This window comes from Globicephala melas, chromosome 3 (assembly GCF_963455315.2).
Source record: "Globicephala melas chromosome 3, mGloMel1.2, whole genome shotgun sequence".
Taxonomy (NCBI): domain Eukaryota; kingdom Metazoa; phylum Chordata; class Mammalia; order Artiodactyla; family Delphinidae; genus Globicephala; species Globicephala melas.
The window spans coordinates 60,485,100-60,508,491 of NC_083316.1; the positions used below are offsets into that span (position 1 = coordinate 60,485,100).

Here is a 23,392-nt window from a genome sequence, read left to right on the forward strand (position 1 = left end):
TCCCAATCCTTTGTACCTGAAGATTTTCCTCTTTGGAGGTGGTCTAAAAATCCACAATAGCATATGTGGTAGATTAGATTATTGCTGAGAAATACTCACTGTTCTCCCTTCCCCTCCCACTGAGGTGAGTGGAGTGTGCTTCCCTCCTGTTGGATTCTAGGCTTGGCCATGTGGCTTACTTTGGCTAATGGGCTATTAGCAGACATGTTGCAAGCAGAAGCTTGAAAAGCGCTTAAGTGGTTGAGCTTGCTCTCCCATGCTTTGTCATCAGAAGCAGCAGAACGTGCTGATGACTAGCCCACTGGTTCTAGGAGAAGGATGAGTAATACCTGGAACAAAGCCAATCAGTCCTGGCCAAGTTCAACCTAAATCAGCAGAGCTGCCTAGCTGAGCCTAGCTGAGATCTGCCAACCCTGAGCTGACTCACAGATCAATGATAATAAATTGCTGTTATTCTAAGCCACTGAGTTTTTGGATGTTTGTCATATAGCATTTTGTGGCAGTAGCTTTTGGTGTCAGAAATTAGTATCTAATTGGTATTAGGAATTGGTATCTGTAGTAAGATATAGACACAAGAAGAACAAAAAATAAGTGGCATTGGTTTGGGGACTGGATGGTGGGCAAAAGAAGCCTAATAGGCTGGAAAGAAAATGTAGACCTGTGTTATGTAGGGATGAAATGTCTTATAAATCATTGGTAACTTGAAAATTGGAATATTCACCTAAAAATACTTGGATTTATGTTGAGAGATCTCCAGAGAAAATGATGAAAGTGTGAGCTAGTTGTATTTATTTGCCGATAATAGGACTACAAGAAAGAGATGAGTTCGTAAGTGAACAAGCCAGTTTTCAAGGAAAATGTAGATGGAACAGAGGGAGCCCAGGAATTGTTGAGTTGGAAAATAACTTTTTCATCTCCAACTGGCTACGTTGTAGCAAGTCAGCTACATTTGGCCCGCTCCGTCCTGGAAGGCTCAGCAGTTCATCCCACCGGGTTAGATACCTGTCCTGGCTGTTGGTTTGCCGTTGTTGCTCACAGAGCTTCAGCAAGCACCACTACCTGAGGACTTATGGAATGCTAGATCTTAGTCATGAAACCACATACAACATAGTGTCAACCACTGGATCCACTTCATACCAAAGGAGGTGTGAGAGTAAGCTCATGACCATGGGATCCACTGGCCATGTCACATATCGCATCATCTAGAAGGAGCAAGCTTCATAAAGCACTGGAATGGTTACTAAGGCACAGCTGTATCTCCAGCTTGGAGATAATTATACCTTGAAAGGATAGGGTGCTGACCTTCAGGAAGCACTGTATACATTAAATCAGGTCCTCCATTTGGTATGCATCCTCAATAGGAAGACTGTGTGGGTCTGGGAACCAAGTGGTGGAAGCAGGAGTGGTACCCCGTATCATCAATCCCAGCGACCCACTGGGGAAATTGGTGTTTCTTGTCTCTGCAATTCTGGGCTCTGAGGGATTAGGGGTCCTGCTACCCAAATGTAGTGCACTCTTGACAGGAGACACAGCAAGAGTCCAGCTGAACTCTATGCTACGACTGCTACCAGGGCATTTTGGATGCCTTATAACCAACGACCAGCAGGTGAAAAAGGGAGTCATCGTCTAGGCAGAGATAATTGACTTCGATCAGCAGGGGCAGGTGGAGCTGCTTTTACACAACGGGGACAAGGAGGAAACGTGTTTGGATCCCAAGTGGTCCTCATGGGCATCTCTTCTCCACCCTTGCTCAATCTCCAAACATATATGGGCAGCAAATTCTGCTTGAAAAGAATGTGATTGCTAAGATGCCTGTAGAATGAAAGTTTGGGTCACCCCACCAAAAGCTGCAGAATGGATAGCTGATGGGGAGAGGAATTTAAATCGGACAGTGCAGGTGGGAGAGAATGAGTACTATTTGTGACCTCAAGACAAATGGCAGCATCAGGGGCTGCAGTTCTTCCCATAACTTCTCTCTTCTAAGTTTCTCCTCCAGAGGAGAGGCCTGTGGAAACCATGGAGAACGTGATCTGTATAGGGCAAGAAATGGACTGTAGTAGTCATAGAGGTGAACTGCTTAGATGTCCCTTAGAGATAATCTGCCATGTATATCATAGTTGACTGATAGCCCAGCTGCCACACCTCTGGATCCAATACCATGGGAACAAAGAGGCCATACTTCCCTTAGACAGCTTCCAGCTAATAACTGAATAAGGTGAGGGTACTAGAGTTAGGTTATGCCTACCTGTTCCTCTCATGAACAGTCTGTGGCTCAGAGACTCCTCTTTGGCCTGGCTGACACCTTTTCAGAACTGTTCTGAGGTCTGAAGCTTTTCCTACTCAAGTCTCTCTTTCCCCTCTCCTTTCACAGGTATCAGACCTGCGTTGTGATCTGAAGGTTCTTCCCATCTACTCTTGTTCTCTATCCCTTTATCCTTCACAGACATTTACCCCAGTAAATCTCTTGTACATCTACGCTCCTCTCGATAGCTGCTCAGAGGACCTGTCCCATAGTGTTTTTGGCAATAGCAGTTGACGTACTATGACTCGGTGTAGTTTTTATTCACTGTGCTGGACACTTGGGGGACCCTCTCCATTGAGGGACTCGAGACTTTCAGTTAGAGGAAATTTTATTTCTTCTTTTCAAATCTTCTCTCCAAATTTCTCTTTCTGGAACTCCTGTTAAGTTGGATATTGGACCTTCAGGATCAAGCTTCTAATTTTCCTCTTTTCTATTGTCCATATCTTTTTTCTTTTTCTTCTGTTTTTTGGGAGACTTCCTCAACTTTATCATCAAACTTTTCTATCAATTTTCACAATTTCAGGTTTCTTAATTTCCAAGAGTTCATTCTTATTTTCTAGTTATTTGTTTTCTTTAGTATCTTGTTTTTATTTCCTGAATGCATCTTCTCTTCTTATCTAAGGGTGTTATTTCTAGCTTTTTTGTCTTCGAAGTATTCATTTATTCCTAGCATTGTTCTACTTCCTCTTACTTATTTAAGAATTAGGCACTAACCAGCTTAATGGACAGTCTGTGAGCTTGGGAGGGGCTTGTCACCCCTTGGCTCCACTGCAGTGTATATGGCATTAGGCTGGCTATTTCAGTGGCGGAAACTCAAATGTCAGTGTCTGTTGGACGTCTCTCTGGGACCATTAATGTCTGGAAAGAAGAATTTTCCAGTCTCATTATTAAAGGATCTAAGTCTAGCTGCTGGCATTTTTGAGTCTGAGATGAGGAGGACATTTGTATCATTCAGTATTTTTACTCCGGAATCTAACTTCCACCATCCTAAAAGCTTTCTGGTTCAATTTTTTTCCCAAAAAAATACATAGGAAGGTTGTTTTTTTTTAATCTCTTTGTTTGGCTTGTGGGTGAGGACCAAATGCTCATTAAATGGATTCTGAACAAATCTCCCCATTTTCATCAGTTGCCTCACTCCAATTAGTGCCTCAGAGCCTCAGCTTTTCAGGGGGGTGTGCACTGCAAAATCAGTTTGCTTCTTGGTGAGTTCATGCTCTGCAGGTTCTTAAGTTCCACCTTTCTCTCCTCTGCTCAGGCCAGAGTCTTCCAGTCACTTTCTGTCTTCATGTATTGTGATTTGAGAAGAGAAGGGCCTGCTGGTTTCATCAGTGCTGCATGTGTTTTTCTGTTTCTCATCTTACTTGTTGCTAAGAGGCAAAAGGAGAAACAAATCTCTTTTCTGTACTGCCTTAAAACTTCCCCAGGCTTTTTTCATGTTAAAAGAGTAAATGCCTAACTCCTAACTAGCTTGTGTAGGTTATGCCAGGAGAGCCTGGCCTAGGAGAACTTGGGGCACCAACACTGCAGGTGTACATAGATGCAGCTGGATCGAATGCCAAGAGCAGGAAGCATGATCGAGACGGGAAAGACCACTTTTCCAAATGGTTTGCTCAGAAATGGGATGGGAACTGTAACTGGGTTGAGGATAGACTCAGTCAGATGTGGAAGAAGGAGCAGATATGAGTAGCTCTAGTGCTCATGGGCTGGCCAAGGCAGAGTCAAGATGGAAGCAGCTTATTTGAATTTCTGTCCAAGCTCTTCTAGTGGCCATGTCAGACCTGTCTGGATGCCACTACCTTAGAGAAGACTGTTTCCTGGTCCTCAGTGTCTTAACACAAAGTAAGGAACACCAATGGTCAAATTCCAGAGTCAGCGAGTGCCGTCTATAGAAAAGACCACTTTACCAAAACCTCAGAACGTCACACTCCTGCTCTAGCTATGAGTCTATCTACTTTGCCCTCACATTTTGTACATCTTTTTCAATTTGGGCATTATTTTCCCCTGCAGGAGTAAAATAGAGTGGTGGATGTGGGGTGGTATGGCTAGAGATTGGTCATTGTTAAAGCAAAGGGGAGACTTCAAAGTCTGAGATGGCCAAGGGGGGACACCAAATCCATAGACTAACCAGAGCAAAGGCACAGATGTGTTGCCCACCCGAGAATCATTACAAATAAGAATGGCCGCCCAGGGAACAGGAGAAGCTCCCTCCACTTCCCTGGCACCTTAGGCTGCCCATGTTGATAGTGACCAAAGTCTCAAAACCATCTATCTAAACATCTGTTATGACAAGTCCAAGGTCTGAATATCTGAAATAGGTACCATCCTTGGAAAGTTGGAGCCTAAGGATGCCATCTCCTCAGCCCCTGTCAGCCTGAAGCACCACAATGATGTCTTATCGTCACCCCTCCCTAACCCTTCACCCTCTGTCCCTGCTTTCAGGCCCTAAATGGATTAAGTTAGGAGTTTCCTAGGACAAGTGACACTTTTCCCACTTGCTGTCAGTTTCTTTTTTCTTTGCCCAATAGCATGTATATTTTGAGTAGAACAAGTGGGTGAGGATTATCTGCCTGAGAGCCCTTTCCAGAACAGGGTGTTTCCAGAACAGGTAAACGACGTGCTGTCATTCTAGTCTATTGCGATGATTAACAAGATTTCCTTCTTTCCTATGAGTTTGTTTATCAAAGACTCTGGTGTGGAATTTATTTAGGAAAAACAAATTCTTTCTAGCATCTACTTCTTGACTGAGAGGAATAAGGATTCATGGTTTAGGAAACCCTAAATAGGAAAGCCATCTTGTTTTTTCCTTTGAATTAATCAGTTATCAATTAATCAATTATTTTCAACTTTTCTACCTGCTTTTATTTCCCACAATCCAGCCCCCTTTCCTACTATGCCCAATCATCAATCTACAGGACTGTGTAAATATAATTCTTGTTGATTCTTTTAAACATTAACCATAATCCACACCCCCCCCCCAAAAAGTCTTAGTCCTGCAGTCCTAGCAGAGCAAATTTTAACACTGACCCAAATGATTTCGTTTTTTATTTAGATACTTTGAACTGAATTCAGAGGGTGAAGTGGTCATAGGTAAAACTAACAATTAGTTACCCCAAGCTTGCAACAGAGGCAAAGAAATGTCAAGTCATTCATGAAAATGACTCCAAGTTCCCTCCTGAATCCAAGTTGTTCCCAGGAAGTCGACGTCTGTCACAATCTGTGTAAAAGGGCAGAACATGCTACACAACAGCCCATTTGAAAACCCAGCTGCAAAACATTAAATCAGAACACAGAGGCCTTTGGGCAGTGTGAGGCTGACTTGTCTGCAGCCCAGTAGTTGCTGAGGGAAACAGAATACGCTCTTTGCAGGGAGCCCTCAGGGGCTCAGCCAGTTCTCTTCCCCTTTATTTCTCATTCGGCTAAAGTGAGTGAGGCCACTTCCTGCTGACCACAGACGCGTGGGTAACCTCTCAGCAGAGCCAAGCCCACCTTGTTCATCCATAGAACTATGATGTAGATAAACAGTGGTGTTTTTAATCCACCAGGTTTGGGGTTGGTTTGTTACATAGCAATATATTCTGATGCAGTGTACTTCTCTGTACACCGTCTTTTGCCAATTTGGTAAAAATTCTCAGTCATTATCACTTCAGTTGTTGCTTCCTCCCCATTTCCTATTTCCCTCTTCTGTAACTCCTAATGGGTATATTTTCTGTTATTTATGATTCTGTCCTTGGTGATTCTTAAACTCTTTTTTCCCCCCCTTTTTACCTCTGTGCTACATTCTGAGTCATGTCCTTAGTTCCAGTTTCCTTATTTTCTATGCAAGTATTAAATATATCTATTTAGTTTTGACTTTCAGTGGATATAGGTTTCATTTATAAAAGAACTATTTGGTCCTTTTCCAAATCTACCTTTTCTTTTTCTGTGATTTCCTGTTTTCCTTTGTACTCTCTATTCCTTCTTTCATCTAAAACATACTTATTTTATAGCCATCTATAGGTTGATCTGTTTTCTCTACTTCGTGGGGCATTATTTCTCCTGTTCATTTCATGATCTGGCCCTGGGTGACTTCCTCCTATGATTTGTAATTTTTATTGTGAGCTTATTTTCAGCAGGGTTTTTTCCCTTGGGGAAGAACTGTGTGCCTGGGGTTGTTAGATTGTCCCTTCACTGTGGCTGCAAGTTTGCTTCTGCTAGTCTCCTAGAGACATCACCAGTTCTCAACTTGCTTTTATGTTCCTTCTCAGCCTGGTATTTCTGTCTCACAGTGAAAATGCAGAACTCGTGCCAATGTATGACACAGGTATAGTTTCAAGTTTTTGTGGATGAATTTTTTTTTCACCTGTAGCCTGAGGATGCAGGAACTTATCTGATCCTGTTTTTGCCAGTAGCCTAGCGCTCGGCAATTCAGATTTTGCAGATTGCTCAATGCCCGCCCATTGCTTCCTTGCTCACACCAGAGACAACATCTTATTGGCCTGCAAGGGTGTTAAAATCCCTAGGTGGTCCAAACCCTGCACAGGCTACAGAGGCATTAGCCCCTACTTACTGCTCAGCCTCTAGGTTCCCTCTTTGTTTCTAGAATAGGGAGAGTTCCCTTTCTTTCTGTCAATGGCATATATATATACACGACTGTCCAGCGTTTCTCAGTAGTAGTAGCCGAAGGGGAACTCTTCTGCATCAACTCAGCCCACTGAAATGCTGGAGGTTCTCTTCACACTTTTGAGATATAATTTTATAATAATGAAAGGTAAAATTCACAAGAAAGACATAACATTTGGGAATCTGTATATGCTGAATCGCAGTGCATCAAAATATACAAAGCAAAATGTGTTAGAAATACAATCATAGTGGAGACTTTAACATGGTACCTTGAGACTTTACCAAATCAAGAAAGTAAAAATTAAACATAAAGAAGGATCCGAATAATACTACCAACAAGGCAGGTTTACTACATATACATCACACAGTAATCTAGAAGAGTGACTATACATTTTCTGATGCTCATTTAACATTAAAACCCTCAAGAATTTAAACAGCAGCGGATAGAGTTGAATTGCTCATGGCTTGTTGCTAAAGGCATTTGCTGTACCTGTGTCATGGAAGGTCCTCTGCTTTGGATCCCTTCTGTGTCCAACTCAGATTTAAACTCTGTGGGCCACTAAAGTCCTCTGAATCATCTCCAGCTCTGCAGGATGCATCACAGAGCCACTTTGTTCAGCTGCAATTTGGAGACAGGGTCATATCCGACTTTGGCTATTTCTGTACAGACCGCAGATCCTTGAAGCAGGACACTCCTCCTTACCAGCATCTGACTCAACAAACCCACCCGTCCACTTAATTGGTGGCCACTACCCAGTAACTCCTACTGCCAATACCATGAGGTTTGTTTTGAAAATTTTGCAGCTTATTGCAATATTGCTTGTAATTATGAAAATTGAGAACAACGGAAATGCCTATCAAAGGGGGAATGGATAAATAAAATATATTCGTATTATCCTGTGATATGATTTTAATCATAATATCCTAGTATATTGTGATGTGCATGATCATAATATTCTATTATATTATGATATGAATTGTTATAACAGCCATTAGAAGGAATGGGTTGTACCTATATGTAACATAATATATCTGTGTGTAAAAATCTTTATGTAATGTCAACTCATGACAATGTAATAAAGAAGAAATTTTGTGGAATAAAATGTGCATGTTGTCATTTACATGAATTTTAAAACACATAAATAATGTGTATTATTTAAGAATACATATATATGCATGTAAAATTACCACAGATGGTTGGGATATACACTAAATTCATCATAGTTGCTTCTGGGGTTTGGGGTGAAGAAATAGAACAGTGGTTAGGGACTTAACTATTATCTGTTTTATTTAATTTATATAAGCACTAATGAGGCAAATATGATAAACTATTAATAAGTGTCAATTCTGAGAAGAAAAATGTATGTGTGTGTATGTTAGTCTTTTTTCATTTTTCTTTTTTTACAACTTTATTGAGGTATAAATGATGTACAATAAACTACACATATTTAAAGTGTAATAAAGTGTGTTAAATTTTGACAGATGTATGCACCCATGAAACCTTTACCACATGAAGAGAGTGAACATTTCCATAACCTCCAACAGTTTCCTCAGGCCCTTTTGTAATTCATTTCTCCTTCCTGCCTTGAACTTGGGCAACCACTGATTTACTTTCTGTCACTATAGATTAGTTTGCTTTTTCTAGAATTTTATATAAATGGAATCCTACAGTATGTGCTTTTCTTTTTTTTTTTGGCATGGTTGCTTTCACTCAATTTCTTAAGAGAACAGCAATTTGTCAAAAACAATTTGAAAAACAATATGGAGCATATATCTGTGATTCAGAAATAGAGGAGGGAGGGAATCTGTGGAAAGGAGGTACCATTTGGGATACACTCCCATCAGGCAGAATGAACATATCTACTATAAGGCTTCCATATTCACCAAAATCTTCCCTCATATAATCTGTATTTTAAAATTTTCTGACACTGCCTGAAATTGCACAGATAAGAATCTTTTGACTATCTAAGATATCCATTTAAAAACAGAGGCATCATTGAGAATTCATTAATGGCAGTTGATTTGATGAGATACCTGTCATTCTAACCCCACCTGAACTTGGCTTTCCTGAGGGGATGGATGATGGGTCATGGGCAAGGGGAGCTCAGGTGTATTGAAGCATGGAGAATTGCAGAATGTAGGGAGATCTGAGTGAGGCAGCACCCTAGGAGATTTCTGACAACACTAGAATATTGGGAACTAGGAGACTGGGATAAGGACCCGAAGAGGTGGGAGAGGGCCAGAAAAGAATGTGGGAAGATATTCAAAGTTAAGAGTCACCCATTTCAAAATGTCCCCGAAGAGCAGCCTCCGCTGAGAAATTGAGACAGAAATTCTCATTTCATCTTTCTGCATCTCTTAAGCTTAAGATCAGAGAATTCTTATTCCCTAAATTCAACCTGATATCATTATTGCTGTGTGATCTAAATTGGCTTTTTTTTTTTTTTTGGCTGGGCTGGGAACCACTGTTTCTGTGGGAAAATGTGCCCAACTTTCAAATAACTGAAACATAACTTGTTATATGCCAGCCAGGAACTCCTTAGGTATATAAATCTTTGTACAATGAGCTATGTTATAATGGAAATATTTTCACAGATATAATTCTTAATCTATAGCCAATATCAGTCATTAAAACATACTGTTCAGTCCTTGGCCCCATAAGGGTAGGATGTTATGGAGAAGTTGGAAAGGAGCCAGGGGAGACAAAGTAAATGATGAAAGCTTTTGAAAAATAGCCCTTCAGGGAAAAGTCTACATTAGTTCAGAGAAGAGAGGTGTGAGTAGACTGAATATCAGTCTCTTCAAATTATAGAGGGATGTTACATTATTGACACCAAGTCTTTCTTCTCTGTTTCCATAGAGGGAGATATGAGAGAAAATGAGCCTCAGCTACAGTGGAAGGGATGTAGTCTGGTCAGATGTCCCCAACATGAAGGTTAGAATCCAGTCTCAAGTTACTAAGCTTCATTCTCACAAGGGAAGAAGTCATTCTTGAGATTGCTCAAGAGCTCTCTGCTCAGTGGCAGGCCAACTTCACCCAGACCTGGTCACCTGTCCAGGTGGTTTGCATACAGTATTATGTAGGAAACTGATAAGTTCTGTCCAAATACAGAAAATGCTTCAAGGCTACAAAGAGAGTAAAGCAAGGCTAGTGGGAAAGTCCAGACGAGGGAGATCGTAGCCTTCCATCCATCCATCATTTGACATTGTTGGACAAGGCTGATCCAGACAGCCCTTGGAGTTAGAGTGTGCACTGGGAGGGCGGCGACAGCCCCTCCGCACTGTGGGCAGATGGGCCACCTCTCAGGGTGGAGGCCATTTTTGCCATCGGTGTGTTTTCAGGGGCTGTTGAAATGCCTCCAGAAGAGAGCAACTGGGACAGAAACTGAAAGCTGGGTCAAATGAGGAACAGTAGAGGGAACCACGTGTGTTGGTCTGGAGAAGATAAGCTCGGGCTGAGGAGGACAAGAAGTCATTTTCAAATATTTGAGGTGCTGTCAGGTGCAAGAGAGATTGGAATTGTGCCATGCAGCTCCAGAGGGAAACGCAGAGCCAGTGGTACAGGTCTCAGTGATGGAGTGTCAGCTGAGAAGAAGGAAGCGTTTTATAATAATTAGAGATAGTCAAAGAGGACTGAGGCGCCTAGTGATGCAGGAAGTGTTTGTGTAAAGACTGGTTGAGTATCTCACAAGAACGTTGATAGAAGAATTTCTGGATCTTTTTTTTTTTTCTTTTTTCCCTAAGTCTCGCTAATCAAGAGAAACTTCTTGGAGAGCGAGCTGACTTAGCAATAAGCATTTTTCTCCTGGTTCTCAGAAAAGGTGGGCTTCGCAGTCTGAACCACTAGAGGGCGTCAGGACAGCAGCATTCCAGAGCCGCCATCCCGGCACTTTAAATAGCAACTGATACCAACTGAAACCTGGCTCTTGCCTCCCTAATTCTGTCTTCTGTGTCTCCGCCATGAATCTTTCAGGCGGAGATTTCAGGAATCTTTTCAGGGCTGGGCCTGTAAGCCATGGCCACTGAGCCTGCGCGTCCGGAGCCTGTGCTCCACAACAGGAGAGGCCACAACAGTGAGAGGCCCGCGTACCGGAAAAAAAAAAAAAAAAAAAAGTACTCAGCTACAAATGTGCTACCTTTTGTGAAAAAGGTAACATGACTCAGAGGGCAGAACCAAGAGTTACTGTGGATTATTCCCAGGCCCTAGAATCTAATTGAGGAACTCTGGTAAGAGTTTGCTAGGCTGAATTTCAAAATTTCTTTGGATTGGTAACTCCTTTTCACCTTTCATATATCCCATCCCATTTTATTGTATTAGATGGAAGACTGGCTCATTGATTGCCAAAGTATCTTCCAGTTTTTTTGTTTGTTGTTTTTTTTTTTTGCGGTACGCGGGCCTCTCACTGCTGTGGCCTCACCCGTTGTGGAGCACAGGCTCCGGACACGCAGGCTCAGCGGCCATGGCTCACGGGCCCAGCCGCTCCGCGGCATGTGGGATCCTCCCGGATTGGGGCACGAACCCGTGTCCCCTGCATCGGCAGGCGGACTCTCAACCACTGTGCCACCAGGGAAGCCCCCCTGTCCCATTTTAAATAGAATGTCTATAACTATTTTACATACCTGTTCCTCTACTGTGTGTTGGATGGCTGGGTGTCAGATAGCTTGTCTAGTTTTGTAGACTGAGAGTAACTATACTTAAGGAGACTCATTCCTACCTGGACCTGATTTAGATGATGAGATTCTAGACTTTGAGCAGATGCTATAAAGGTATGAGATTCTTGGGGAAATTGGGAGGGAGTAAATGTATCTTTCATGTGGGAGGGACACACATCACTGGGGACCAGAGAGTAGACTGTGGTGGACAGACTCTAGGGTAGCCCTTACATTCCCTACTTCCTGTTTGTGATTCCTCTTGAGTGTGGACGGGACCTGTGAAATGCTTCTGATTGGTAGAATTTGGCAAAGGCAGTTGGATATGTGTGATTATGTGCACATGATTATATTACATAAAACTGCAATTCGTCTTGCTAGGAGACCTCCCCTCCTTTGCCGGCTTTGAAGGAGCAAACTGCCTTGTCCTGAGCTACCATATCAGCAAGGAGCTGAAGGCAGCCTCCAACTGATGTCAGCAAGAAAATAAGGTCCTCAGTCGACAACCTGCAAGAAACTGAATACTCCAACAGCTGTATGAGCTTGGAGGCACATCTGATCCCAGTCAAACTTTTGAAGTCCACAGGCAGGTAAGCAGAAAGGGAAGGTCAACGAGCAGGCTGGTATCCCATGAACATGAGCCAGAATTCCACAGACAGGTTGAAACTCATATTTGTTCTTGTTGTCTTTGAACTTGTTGACAAGGGTGTCCTACAGAAGCTGGAGTCCTTCGTCATGGGGCTAAACACATACATCTGGCCCAGGAGTCCGACAAACTGAAAGGGAATTCAGGGAAGGAGAGCGATTGCAAGCCCGGATGCTGCTTCACACCAATGAGGTGAGTAAGCAGATCAGAAACAAGGTGTGTCAGCTCCAAAATGACTTATACAGGTACCAAAATGTAACATCATATAAACTTATACAGGCTTAAATATTTCTAAACTGTTAACAATGTTGCAACAACTCTCTTTTACATTTAACCTTAAAATCCCAAGTCTAATTTGCACTTTCAAAAGTTCACCATGGTTGTTGAGTGGAGTATTCTCTTAATTGGTGGTATAACATTGTGTTTATACATTTATCAGGTAACAGATATTTGGGTTGTTTTCAGTTTTTGAATGTTATAAATAATGCTACTGTAAACATTTACGTACAAGTCTTCGTGCAGACATATGTTTCTTTTTGTTCTTTTGTTTTTTATTTAACATCTTTATTGGAGTATAATTGCTTTACAATGTTGTGTTCGTTTCTGCTGTATAACAAAGTGAATCAGCTATACGTATACATATATCCCCATATCTCCTCCCTCTTGCGTCTCCCTCCCTCCCACCCTCCCTATTCCACCCCTCTAGGTGGTCACAAAACACCGAGCTGATCTCTCTGAGCTATGCAGCTGCTTCCCACTAGCTATATATTTTACGTTTGGTAGTATATATATGTCCATGCCACTCTCTCACTTCATCCCAACTTCCCCTTCCCCCTCTCCGTGTCCTCAAGTCCATTCTCTATGCGTCTTTATTCCTGTCCTGCCCCTACATTCATCAGAACCATTTTTTTTGTTTTTTTTTTAGATTCCATATATATGTGTTAGCATACGGTATTTGTTTTTCTCTTTCTGACTTACTTCACTCTGTGTGACAGACTCTAGGTCCATCCACCTTACTACAAGTAGCTCAATTTCGTTTCTTTTTATGGCTAATATTCCACTGTATATATGTGCCACATCTTCTTTATCCATTCATCTAGACATATGTTTTTATTTCTCTTGGGTAGATTCCTAGGAGTGGAATCACTAGGTTGTATGGTAAATGTATGTCTAGCTTTTAAAGAAACCGTCAAACTGTCATCTACTGTGGTTGAACTATTTTACATTCTTATCAACAATGTATGAAGATTCCAGTTCTTCCACATCCTCACAAACATTTGGTGTTGTCTCTCTTTTACATTCTAGCTGTTCCAGGAGGTATATAGTAGAATCTCATTGTAGTTTTAATTTGCATTTCCCTAATGACTAATGATTGGGGCATCTTTCCACATGCTTTTTAGACATTTGTGTACCATCTTTAGTGAAATATCTATTTAAGTCTTTTGCCCGTTTTTAAATTGGGTGGTCTTATTAATGAGTTGTAAGAGTTTTTTTATTTCTTCTATATACAAGTCCTTTATAAGATCTATAATTCTGTATATTTTCTCCCAGTCTATAGCTTATTTTAAAAAATTTTTGCTTAGTGAACTTTTAGAGTGCAAAAGTTTAATTTTGATGAAGTCCAATTTATCATTTTTTCTTTTAAGTGCCATGGTTTTGTTGTCATATCTAAGGACTCTTTGTTCAACCCAAAGTTACCAAGATTTTCTCCTATTTTTTTCCTAGAAGTTTTATTGTTTTAGCTCTCATATTTAGGCCTGTGATACACTCAAGTTCTTTTCTTATATATGATGTGAGATAAGGGCCTAAGTTTATGTTTTTGTATGTAGGGGATATGCAATAGTCACCATTTGCTGAAAAAAGACTAATTCATTCCCCCGTTGAATTATTTTGGCACCTTTATCAAAAATCAGTTGACCATAATGCAAGTGTTTATATCTGGACTCTCAAACTTCATTCATTGATCTATATGTATTTCTTGCACCAATACCACACTGTATTGAGTCACGTGGCTTTATAGTAAATTTTGAAATCAGGTAATATAAGTCTTCTAACTTTGTTCTTCTACTGCAAAATTATTTTGATTATAATAATAAATTATTATTTTGCATTTCCATATAATTTTTAGGATCAGTGTGTCAATTTCTATCAAAAAAAAGAAAGCCTGCTGGGATTTTGATAGGGATTGTGTTGAATATACAGATCAATTTGGGGAGAATTTGCATCTTGACAATATTGAGCCTTCCTATCTGTAAATAGAGATTGTTTCTTTGTTTATTTGAATCTTCATTAGTTTCTCTTAGTAATATTTTATAATTTTTAGTGTATAAGTCTTGCACTTCTTTTATTAAATTGATTCCTAAATATTTTATTCTGTTTATACTTTGTGAGTAGAATTAAAACATTTTTTATTTTTGGATTTGTCATTGCTAGTATAGAAATACAATTGATTTTTAACTATTGATCTTGTATCCTACAGTATTGCTAAACTCATGATTAGTTCTAGTCATCTTGTATGTGGATTCCTTGGGGTTTTCTGTGCACAAGGTGATATCATGTATGAATATAAGCAGTTCTACTTCTCTCTTTACCTTCAGTCTACTTTTTTTTTTTTGCGGTACGCGGGCATCTCACTGTTGTGGCCTCTCCCGTTGAGGAGCACAGGCTCCGGACGCGCAGGCTTAGCGGCCATGGCTCAAGGGCCCAGCCACTCTGCGGCATGTGGGATCTTCCTGGACCGGGGCACGAACCCGCATCCCCTGCATCGGCAGGCGGACTCTCAGCCACTGCACCACCAGGGAAGCCCTCCCTCAGTCTACTTTTAATGAGCTATTATATTTTCTTTTCTACACTGGTCAGACCCTGCCTTGGCTCATAGTATTTATTCTTGGCCATCACGTGTTCCTTGGGGAAACAAACAAAACAAATTAAAAAGATAAAATAACGATCACTGTAATCCCTACACTCAGGCACAACCTTTATGAACACGTGGGGTGGAGTCTTCCAGACATTTTTGTTAGAGGCATCATAGCAGAGCTTGTGATGTTCTGAGCCGCATCCTTCAGCCACCAGATTTCAGGGTAGCTGTGGTGAACACGGCCATGCACCTTGCCAGTGTCCATCCAGACTCACGTCACAGTGTCTCTCCCCTGGGCTGTTTAGGAGTCTGCAAAGTCTGCTCAGCTATATATAGGCACAACCCATACTTTAAGGCAAGTAATACCCCTGGGTTGGGGGCAGCTCTAAACCAATGAGAGCAGGATTTCATAAGTAAATGCCCCAGCCTTTTCATCCTGCAGGACATAGAATGTGGACAGTTCTAAGGTGCCTTCTACATATTCCTCAGAACCCCTATGGGATTGAACCCCAGTTACCCAGAGCTGTAGCCCACTCATTTGTTGACTTTTCTCCCTTCCCCATTTGCCCGACTTCTGTTTCCTAAGATAACTCCCCCCCAACCCAAATTATCTGCACGCAAGTCCTATCTCAGGGTCTGTTTTCAGGGAAACCTAATTAAGGCAGGCAGCATATTAGGTCCCTTGACAAACTGAGGTATGTCTATGGAACAGCCATCCAGAGAGTGAAGGGGCTGGTAATGACACGACATAAAAACAATGAAAATAGCTGAGGAAACTGGGAGAAGAGAAAACTTACAGAAATAATTATAGTCATTTTAAAATTCCTGGAAAGCATTCATGTAGAAGAGGACCAGGGGAGATACGAGCATTAATTCTAGGTTGTGTATCATATATTAGGCAGTGTGCCAACACATGTATTATCTTATTCCATCTTACAACAATCCAGGGAGGTAATTACTATCTTTATCTTTCAAATGAGTAAACTGAGATACAAAGAGGTGAAGCCATTTGCTCAAGGTCCAAAACTAGCAAGTATTTGAACTGAGCTTCAAATCCACACCTACCTGTGCCCCAGCTTGTGTCTTCCTGCTGTCCTGTGCCTGTTGCACTGACGGGCAAGACTGGGACCAACAGGCAGACATTCTGAGTCTGCAGAATTGTCTTTATACGAATGCAGAGCATAACAGAGATTGTTTAGATGTTCACTGATGCTGTTTTCTCTTCCTGGATGCAGAAGAACATTTCACGTTCCAGCTTCCTTTACAATTAGATTGGGGCTGTGTGCCAGGGTTCTGGCAAATGGGAATGTGCAGATGTGGTGCACCTGATGTTCTCTCTCTCTCTCTCTTTCTTTTTTTCCTCTTAGCTAGCTGAAAACAGAGAACTCAGTAGAGGATTCTGGGAAGGTCCTGGGAGATGGCAGAGCTACCAGATAGAAGGTATATGGATCCACAGGGCATGGGGTAGGATAGAGCACCGGATGTGTTCACACTAGACTGGGACATGAGCAATAAATGAACATACACTGGATTAAGCCACTGAGATTTGGGGGTTGTTATACAACTGGGATTCCCTAAGAAGCCCTGAGCTTCCTGTCTCAGAAAGCACACAAGCAGTGACCAGATGTTCAACTGCCAAGGCTGTTGTAAAAGGGATTTCTGGGAGAGTGGACCAGATGACCTGTAAAAATGATAGCTCATGTTTATTGATCTGTTGTAGATCAGGCATGTACACGCATTCTCTCATTTAAGTCTACAGTGTACTTCATCATGCTCATTTAATACATGAGGAAAGCAAGGCACAGAGAAGTTAGGTAACTTGCCCAAGGTCACACAGCAAGTAAGAGGTAGAACCAGACACCCTTCTTACCCCTTCCAGGTACTTGACTCTTAATCAGTACTCCCTACCATCTCTAAAGCCAAAGTTATGGTTTAAAGGCTTGCAGACTGGATCATTTTTGTCCGTGCAGGAATGTTTTGTTTTGTTTTTATTTTAAAATTTCAGACTATGCTTAAAAATAAAAAGATTTCACATAGAAATCCAGTTTTCCAGTTTCTCTTGAAAATCCAGAAATTCTGGCAAATCTGGCTCATAGGCCATGATAGCAACAGGCAGCTAGAGCTGAGGAGTCGCGCCCCCTTTAGGTGGGCCATCAGCTTGTCTCCTCATCAGGCTCCAGGAGCTTCTGATTTAGTGAACCCTGAAAGGTTCCATCTAAAGCTAAGTTCTCCCCAGGAACAGTGTTGGCCATAAAACAGGAACTCAACAAGTGTGTAGGAAATGAATGAATAAAAGCAGAACTCAGATTCTGCCACCCCCTCCCTCTTCTTCTTCCAGCTCTCCTTCCTATGATTGGGAACCAGTGAATCTGAGTCCCTAGGTAGTAACACAAAAGGCTAATTTTGCTTCTGTTCCAATCAGCCAAGACCCAGGTTAATGTACGTACAAACACTGTGCCTGACCTGGGCTCATGGTGACATTTTCTACCAACTGAAAATGTTCGCTTCTTAGTGAGTAGTGTTTGTTCTGAAGAACCAGCCGAAGCTGGGGCTGAAAGGCCAGGCAGGTTGTTTGGTTCTGTCTTTGATTAGGCTGTGCACAAGGGACCCTTTGTGCAGTCTGTATAGCAGGGCGCACAGGCAGGCATGCCTGCTCCCAGCTTTGGAGACTCTCTCCTAACAGTGCTCAAGATGGACAGGCACAGTTTAATCCTCCTTGTTTAGAGCAGCCTCAGGCTGATGGACTTATGTGTGGGTGTGTAAGCCTTGCACAGGGGGAGCTTTTCTTCCAGGGTTGTTAGCAAAGCTCATTTGGAGAAGTACAGGTCTGGGGCATGGCTTGGATCAGCAGCGGTGACGCACACAGTGAAAGCTCCAGAAGCTCGCTGATCCCCTTGGCAATCACTGTCCATCCCTACCTCCACTCTGTCGTCCCAACCCAGACCCGGGACAGCACTGCCTTTCTCTGGAGGGCTGGTATCTTGACATCAGGGAGAAGGGGATTACAAGGGCTCCTCCAGGAGGTAACCGCCTGCTTATTTGCCTGCAGGAAAAAGGGGGTCTCTCCGTAGGCTTTGACTTCTGAGGCCCCTATTGTGTAGCAAAGTGGATTGCTTAAAGCAGCCGTTCTGGATCTGAGGTGATTTTGCTCCCCCAGGGGCATTTGCTAAGCCTGGAGGCATTTTTGGTATTAACGACTGGGGATGGGGGAATGCTGGTGGCTTCTAGTGGATAGAGAGACCAGGGCTGCTGCTAAACATCTTACAGTGCACAGGACAGCCCCCTGCAACAAAGAATTACCCATCCCCAAATGTTGTATGTGCCGAGGCTGAGAAACTCTGCCTTGAAGGATGGTTTTATTCCTTTTTTTAAGTTTCAAAATTATAAAAAGCAATTTATTATTTTATAATCAGAAAAATAAGTTATTTTAAATATAGATAAATATGTTGGACTTCCCAAGTATCACCTTCTTTCATTATTTACAATAGTGTTGGCACATAGTAGGTACTCAGTACCTATTTGTGCAATGAATGAATGACGTACTGTACTAGTTTACCTTATTTAATTGGTTATAAGTGGATACTTCTTTCACTGAGGCAATATACAACTCTTTCGGGGGAGGGAGGGAGGTATTAGGCAGTCCATTCATTCATTCATTTTTCTGCATCCGGCTTTAGCACATGGGCCCCTGACTGCAGCTACACTTTGTTTAATAAAATGTCAGTTTGCTAATAAGGTTGGCCTCTCTCTTTCCTCAACCCTAACACTGTTATTTGAGTGGATTTGACTTGGTGAATTCCGATCCATCTGTATGAGAACCAGATTTGATATTGATATGGATTGTAGCCATAAAGCTGTTTTTCATTGAAAAAGAAACATTTTATAATTGAAAAATTGAATTGTTACTTGTAACACTTGAGTCAAAAAGTCCCAAACTTGGGCTTCCCTGGTGGCTCAGTGGTTGAGAGGCCACCTGCCGATGCAGTGGACGCGGGTTCGTGCCCCGGTCCGGGAGGATCCCACGTGCTGCGGAGCGGCTGGGCCCGTGAGCCATGGCCGCTGAGCCTGCGCATCCGGAGCCTGTGCTCCGCAACGGGAGAGGCCACAACAGTGAGAGGCCTGCGTACTGGGAAAAAAAAAAAAAGTCCCAAACTTAAGAATTTCATATTGTTCAAAACGGGAGGCCAGGTGGAACCTGGACTCACTTCTGGTACTGCTTGGCACCTGTCAAAATTGCTGATGGCCCCTGTGGCTCTGTGAACTTTGCCTCTCCCATTTGGTCAATGGTTTCTTTATGGCATTGTCACCACCTGAAATTCTATCAGATATTGTGTACTTGTTTTACTCTCTGTTTCTTCTTCTAGATGTGAGTTCTCTAAGGGCAAGGACCTTCTCACTTATTCACTGCTGTGCCTTGAATGGTGCCTGGCACATGGGGAGCACTTAATGAATATTTGTTTAATGAACAAATGGCAGAGCAGAGAGGCCCAGAGACTGAGTGACCCACCTAAAGTCATACTGAACCCGGCCGTGTAACCAGGTCCAGGCCCTCTCATTCGGCCTACCCCAGCTCCCCCAACAAATACTCTGGCTGGGGGGATGCTAGGCAAGCTCTACTAACACCGCAGAGCTGCCCAAGGAGACTCAGGGGCACGAGGGTGTAGTATGGTATCCTCATCTCCCAGATAGGAGAGGCTGCTGGAGGGGTGAGCTTAGGACATGACACATGGGGTAACCAACCTGGTTGGCCTGGGATCGAGGAATTTCTTCAGATGCAGGACTTTCAGCCTAAAAGGGGAAAGTTCCAGTTAAACTGGGATGAATTGGTCACCCTATGTGACAACAACATCCGTGAAAATCTATGGTGCCCTACAGTGGATACTTCCTCTGAGAAAGGCTTTCAAGTGTCAGGGAATCATGGACTCTTAGTGGTAGAAGGGAGAGACCTCAATGATCATTGAGTCCAGAAGTTGTAGACTCATCTGTCTACATGAAAGTGTGAGAAATGGGGATGGTGGCAAATTGGGGAATGTTTGTCCCTTGTAAAAGGCGGTGGCCGCACTCAACTTGAGGTGAATATTGACCTGTGGGAATGAGAGCCCATGTAGCCAGATGGGCTCATTTTCCAAGAAAACCCTGAAATGTGTGTTGGGGGTGTGGGTGTGGGTGTGAGAGAGAAAGAGAGACAAGTTAGGAAATCTACTGATTTTTAAACATTGGCAACTACTTTTTTAAAGTGTAAAGATTATGCAGTGTAACAAGGTGTAACTGTGGGCCAGGTCCAGCTCATAGGCCGCTGATTGGGGGCTGCCGACATAGTCTGCTGTTTCATTCTACACAGGGGGAAACTGAGGTACAGAGTACAATGAGTGCACAGCTAGGAGTGAAGGATCCAGGCCCCTTGAACAAAGAGCTTCATTAAAAAAATCATTTTCTGGGAACCCTCCTACACTGTTGGTGGGAATGTATATTGGTGCAGCCACTATGGAAAACAGTATGGAGGTTCCTCAAAAAACTAAAAATAAAGTTGTCATATGATCCAGCAATGCCACTCTTGGGTGTATGTCGGACAAAACTATAATTCAAAAGGACACATGCACCCCAATGTTCATAGCAGCACTATTCACAGTAGCCAAGACATGGAAGCAGCATAATGTCTATTGACAGATGAATAAAGAAGATGTGGTACATATATACAATGGAATACTACTCATCCATAAAAAAGATTGAAATAATGACATTTGCAGCAACATGGATGGACTTAGAGATTATTGTACTAAGTGAAGTAAGTCAGACAGAGAAAGACAAATATCATATGATATCACTTATGTGTGGAATCTATATGACATAAATGAACTTATCTCCAAAACAGAAACAGACTCACAGACATAGAGAACAGATTTGTGGTTGCCAAGACAGGGGGTATGGGTAGGGAAGGGATGGAGTAGGAGTTTGGGATTAGCATTCTATATATAATTAGTATTATATATAGAATGGATAATAACAAGGGCCTACTGTATAGCACAGGGAACTATATTCAATATCCTGTGATAAACCGTAATGGAAAAGAATATAAAAAAGAATGTGTATATATGTATAAGTGAATCACTTTGCTGTACAGCAGTAATTAACACAACATTGTAAATCAACTATACTTTAATTTAAAAAACCCAGTTTTTATAACGATTAGTTAATTTGGCAAGAGGGGAGGGGGACTGTAAAGGGAAAAATTAATTGAGCACCTACTGTGTTTCAGACAGTTAATGATTTCACTGTGAAAATCACACTCAATTTTTACAACCCTTTGAGCAAGTTACTTAATCTCTCTGTGCTTGTTTCCTTATGTGTAAAATGAAAATAATAGTAGGTAATTTATGAAGTTGTGGTAAAGATTAAAGATTCATATGAAATGCTTGAAACCAGATAGTAAGCGTGTGTTGGCTCTCGGCGCCATTGAGGTAGATGTTATCCTCACCCTCACTGTACACTCGAAGAAACTGATTTCTGAGAAGTTGCTTAAGTTGCCCATATTGTCCAGCAATAAATTAGAATCAAGAGTTGGACCCTGATTGTCTGAATATAATTACAGGGGTCTTTTTCTCTACTCTCCTTGTTATACAACTAGGCTGGTGTTATAAATTCAAGATAAGAAAAACAAAAACAGCCCGTTTTTCTCCTTGATAATCATTGTACAGACAGTCAAGGTCAGAACTTAAGTTCTGTGGTATTTCCCTACACTTTCAGCTGAGTATCATCTGCAATGATGGAAGAGAAAATGTTACACAGGTAATAAAAATGGTGGATAATAAAATAATTTCTCTTTGGGCATTCATTATGCAGTTTTTGGGGGCAGCTAATTTATCTTCCTAATTATGTTTTGCTTAAGCTGATTTTAAAATTAGTTTGTTTACCCTGGGCACATACTGACTAACAGCAGGGAGAGGTGACCTAGAAACATCTTGGGTGGTAGAGGGAAGATATCTTGAGATTTGGGGGAATTTCCTTGGATAATGTTCATGTAGCTGTGGGAAGATAGAAGGTTGATATGTTGCTGGTGCTCTGAGAATAAATCATTATTGGGGTTTGTTGTTGGGAGTATTTAAATATAAGGCTATGGATTGCAGACCCAGAGAGTTGAATGGACCCCAAGCTCCTCCTTGTTTAGTCTTTAGTGCTGAGAGTTCAGACAGTCAACGCCAAGGAGATGGAAAAGGAGGGCTAACTGGAGGTAACTCCAGGAGTTCCTCTCCATAGGTATCCAACAAAGATAAAATGCCTATTACGTACTGTGAGTTATGCCAGGAGCTCAGGCTAGCAAGATGAATAAGGCCATTGTCTTACCCTGTGGGATTCCACTAAAGAAAACAGGCTTGTAAACAGAAATCACAGCCCAGTGGGATCAGGGTTATAAAAAAGATAGGATCAGAATGGAGAAGAGACAGTGACAATCTGCCTAGTCAGGAAGAGGAACCTTCCAACCCTCTCTCTTCCTCTGCCCTCTTTGTGTTGAGGGCGGGAGCGGGAACCCTTGCAGGCTCAGTGTCAGCTGGCTTCCGGCTGGTCCAGCCAATGGGAGGCAAAGGTGCCAGACTGGAGGGTAGCGGAGAGAGGCGGATCGGGGTATCTCTCCTGTTCCTTCACAGCATCTGGGTCTCTGCCGTGACTCCACTTCCTGCTAGACAGGCCCACTGGGGTACAGCTTCTGCAGGGTGATTATGGCCCCTGGACTCTGGTCACCTCCTCCGATTGCCCCTCCAGCCTAGGAGTGGTAGCAGCTTCTTGCTTGTGCTAATCTCACTGTCCCCTGGTTGGTGACTCAGTGTTTTCCATCACCTGCTTTGAAACCAATCCCCTACACTAAATTCACTCCACGTGAACACAGAAAGCCATTTCTGTATTTCTGGGTGAGCTCTGATGGATGTAGAGGGCTGCCAGGGGAGCAGATACTTGAACTGGTTTTTAAAGGGGAAGAAGGAATATGCTGGGTCGATCCAGAGTATCCTAAATGCACTTGGAAATGTGAGACTTTGAGGATGGAGATCCAGGAGGGACAGACCACCCGGCAATGGGGAGCCGCTGAAGATTTTCAGAAAGGAGATAAAGTATGCAGGTCGTTTAGAAAACTCACCTGACTGACTGCTCAGTACAGACTGCTAAAGAAAACAGCAGAGTGGGCACGAAGCCTAGCTAAGAGGCAGCCACAACAATTCAGGCCAGAAGTCATTGAGGCTTGAACTATAACAGCCTGATGGATAGATATAGAGAGGAAAGGACACACCCTAGATATTACACTCTTAATTAACTCCAAGAAAAGAAATTTCTTATTTTCCTGGGACGT

At 42.3% G+C, this 23,392-nt stretch overlaps 1 protein-coding gene across 2 annotated transcripts in view; it reads left to right on the top strand.

Annotated features, from left to right (window-relative positions):
* The window catches only part of PDE8B (phosphodiesterase 8B), a 378,976-nt gene that overhangs the window by 44,529 nt on the left and 311,055 nt on the right, over positions 1-23,392 (top strand). The window contains exons 3-4 of one of the 2 annotated variants that reach the window (XM_030846195.3): positions 11,933-12,141; positions 12,257-12,389. In XM_030846195.3, the coding sequence (XP_030702055.1) occupies positions 12,369-12,389 (21 nt within the window). In that variant the 5' untranslated portion in view covers positions 11,933-12,141; positions 12,257-12,368. Of the gene's footprint in view, positions 1-11,932; positions 12,142-12,256; positions 12,390-23,392 lie in introns of those variants that run through there. The other variant, XM_060295913.1, reaches the window with a different exon arrangement.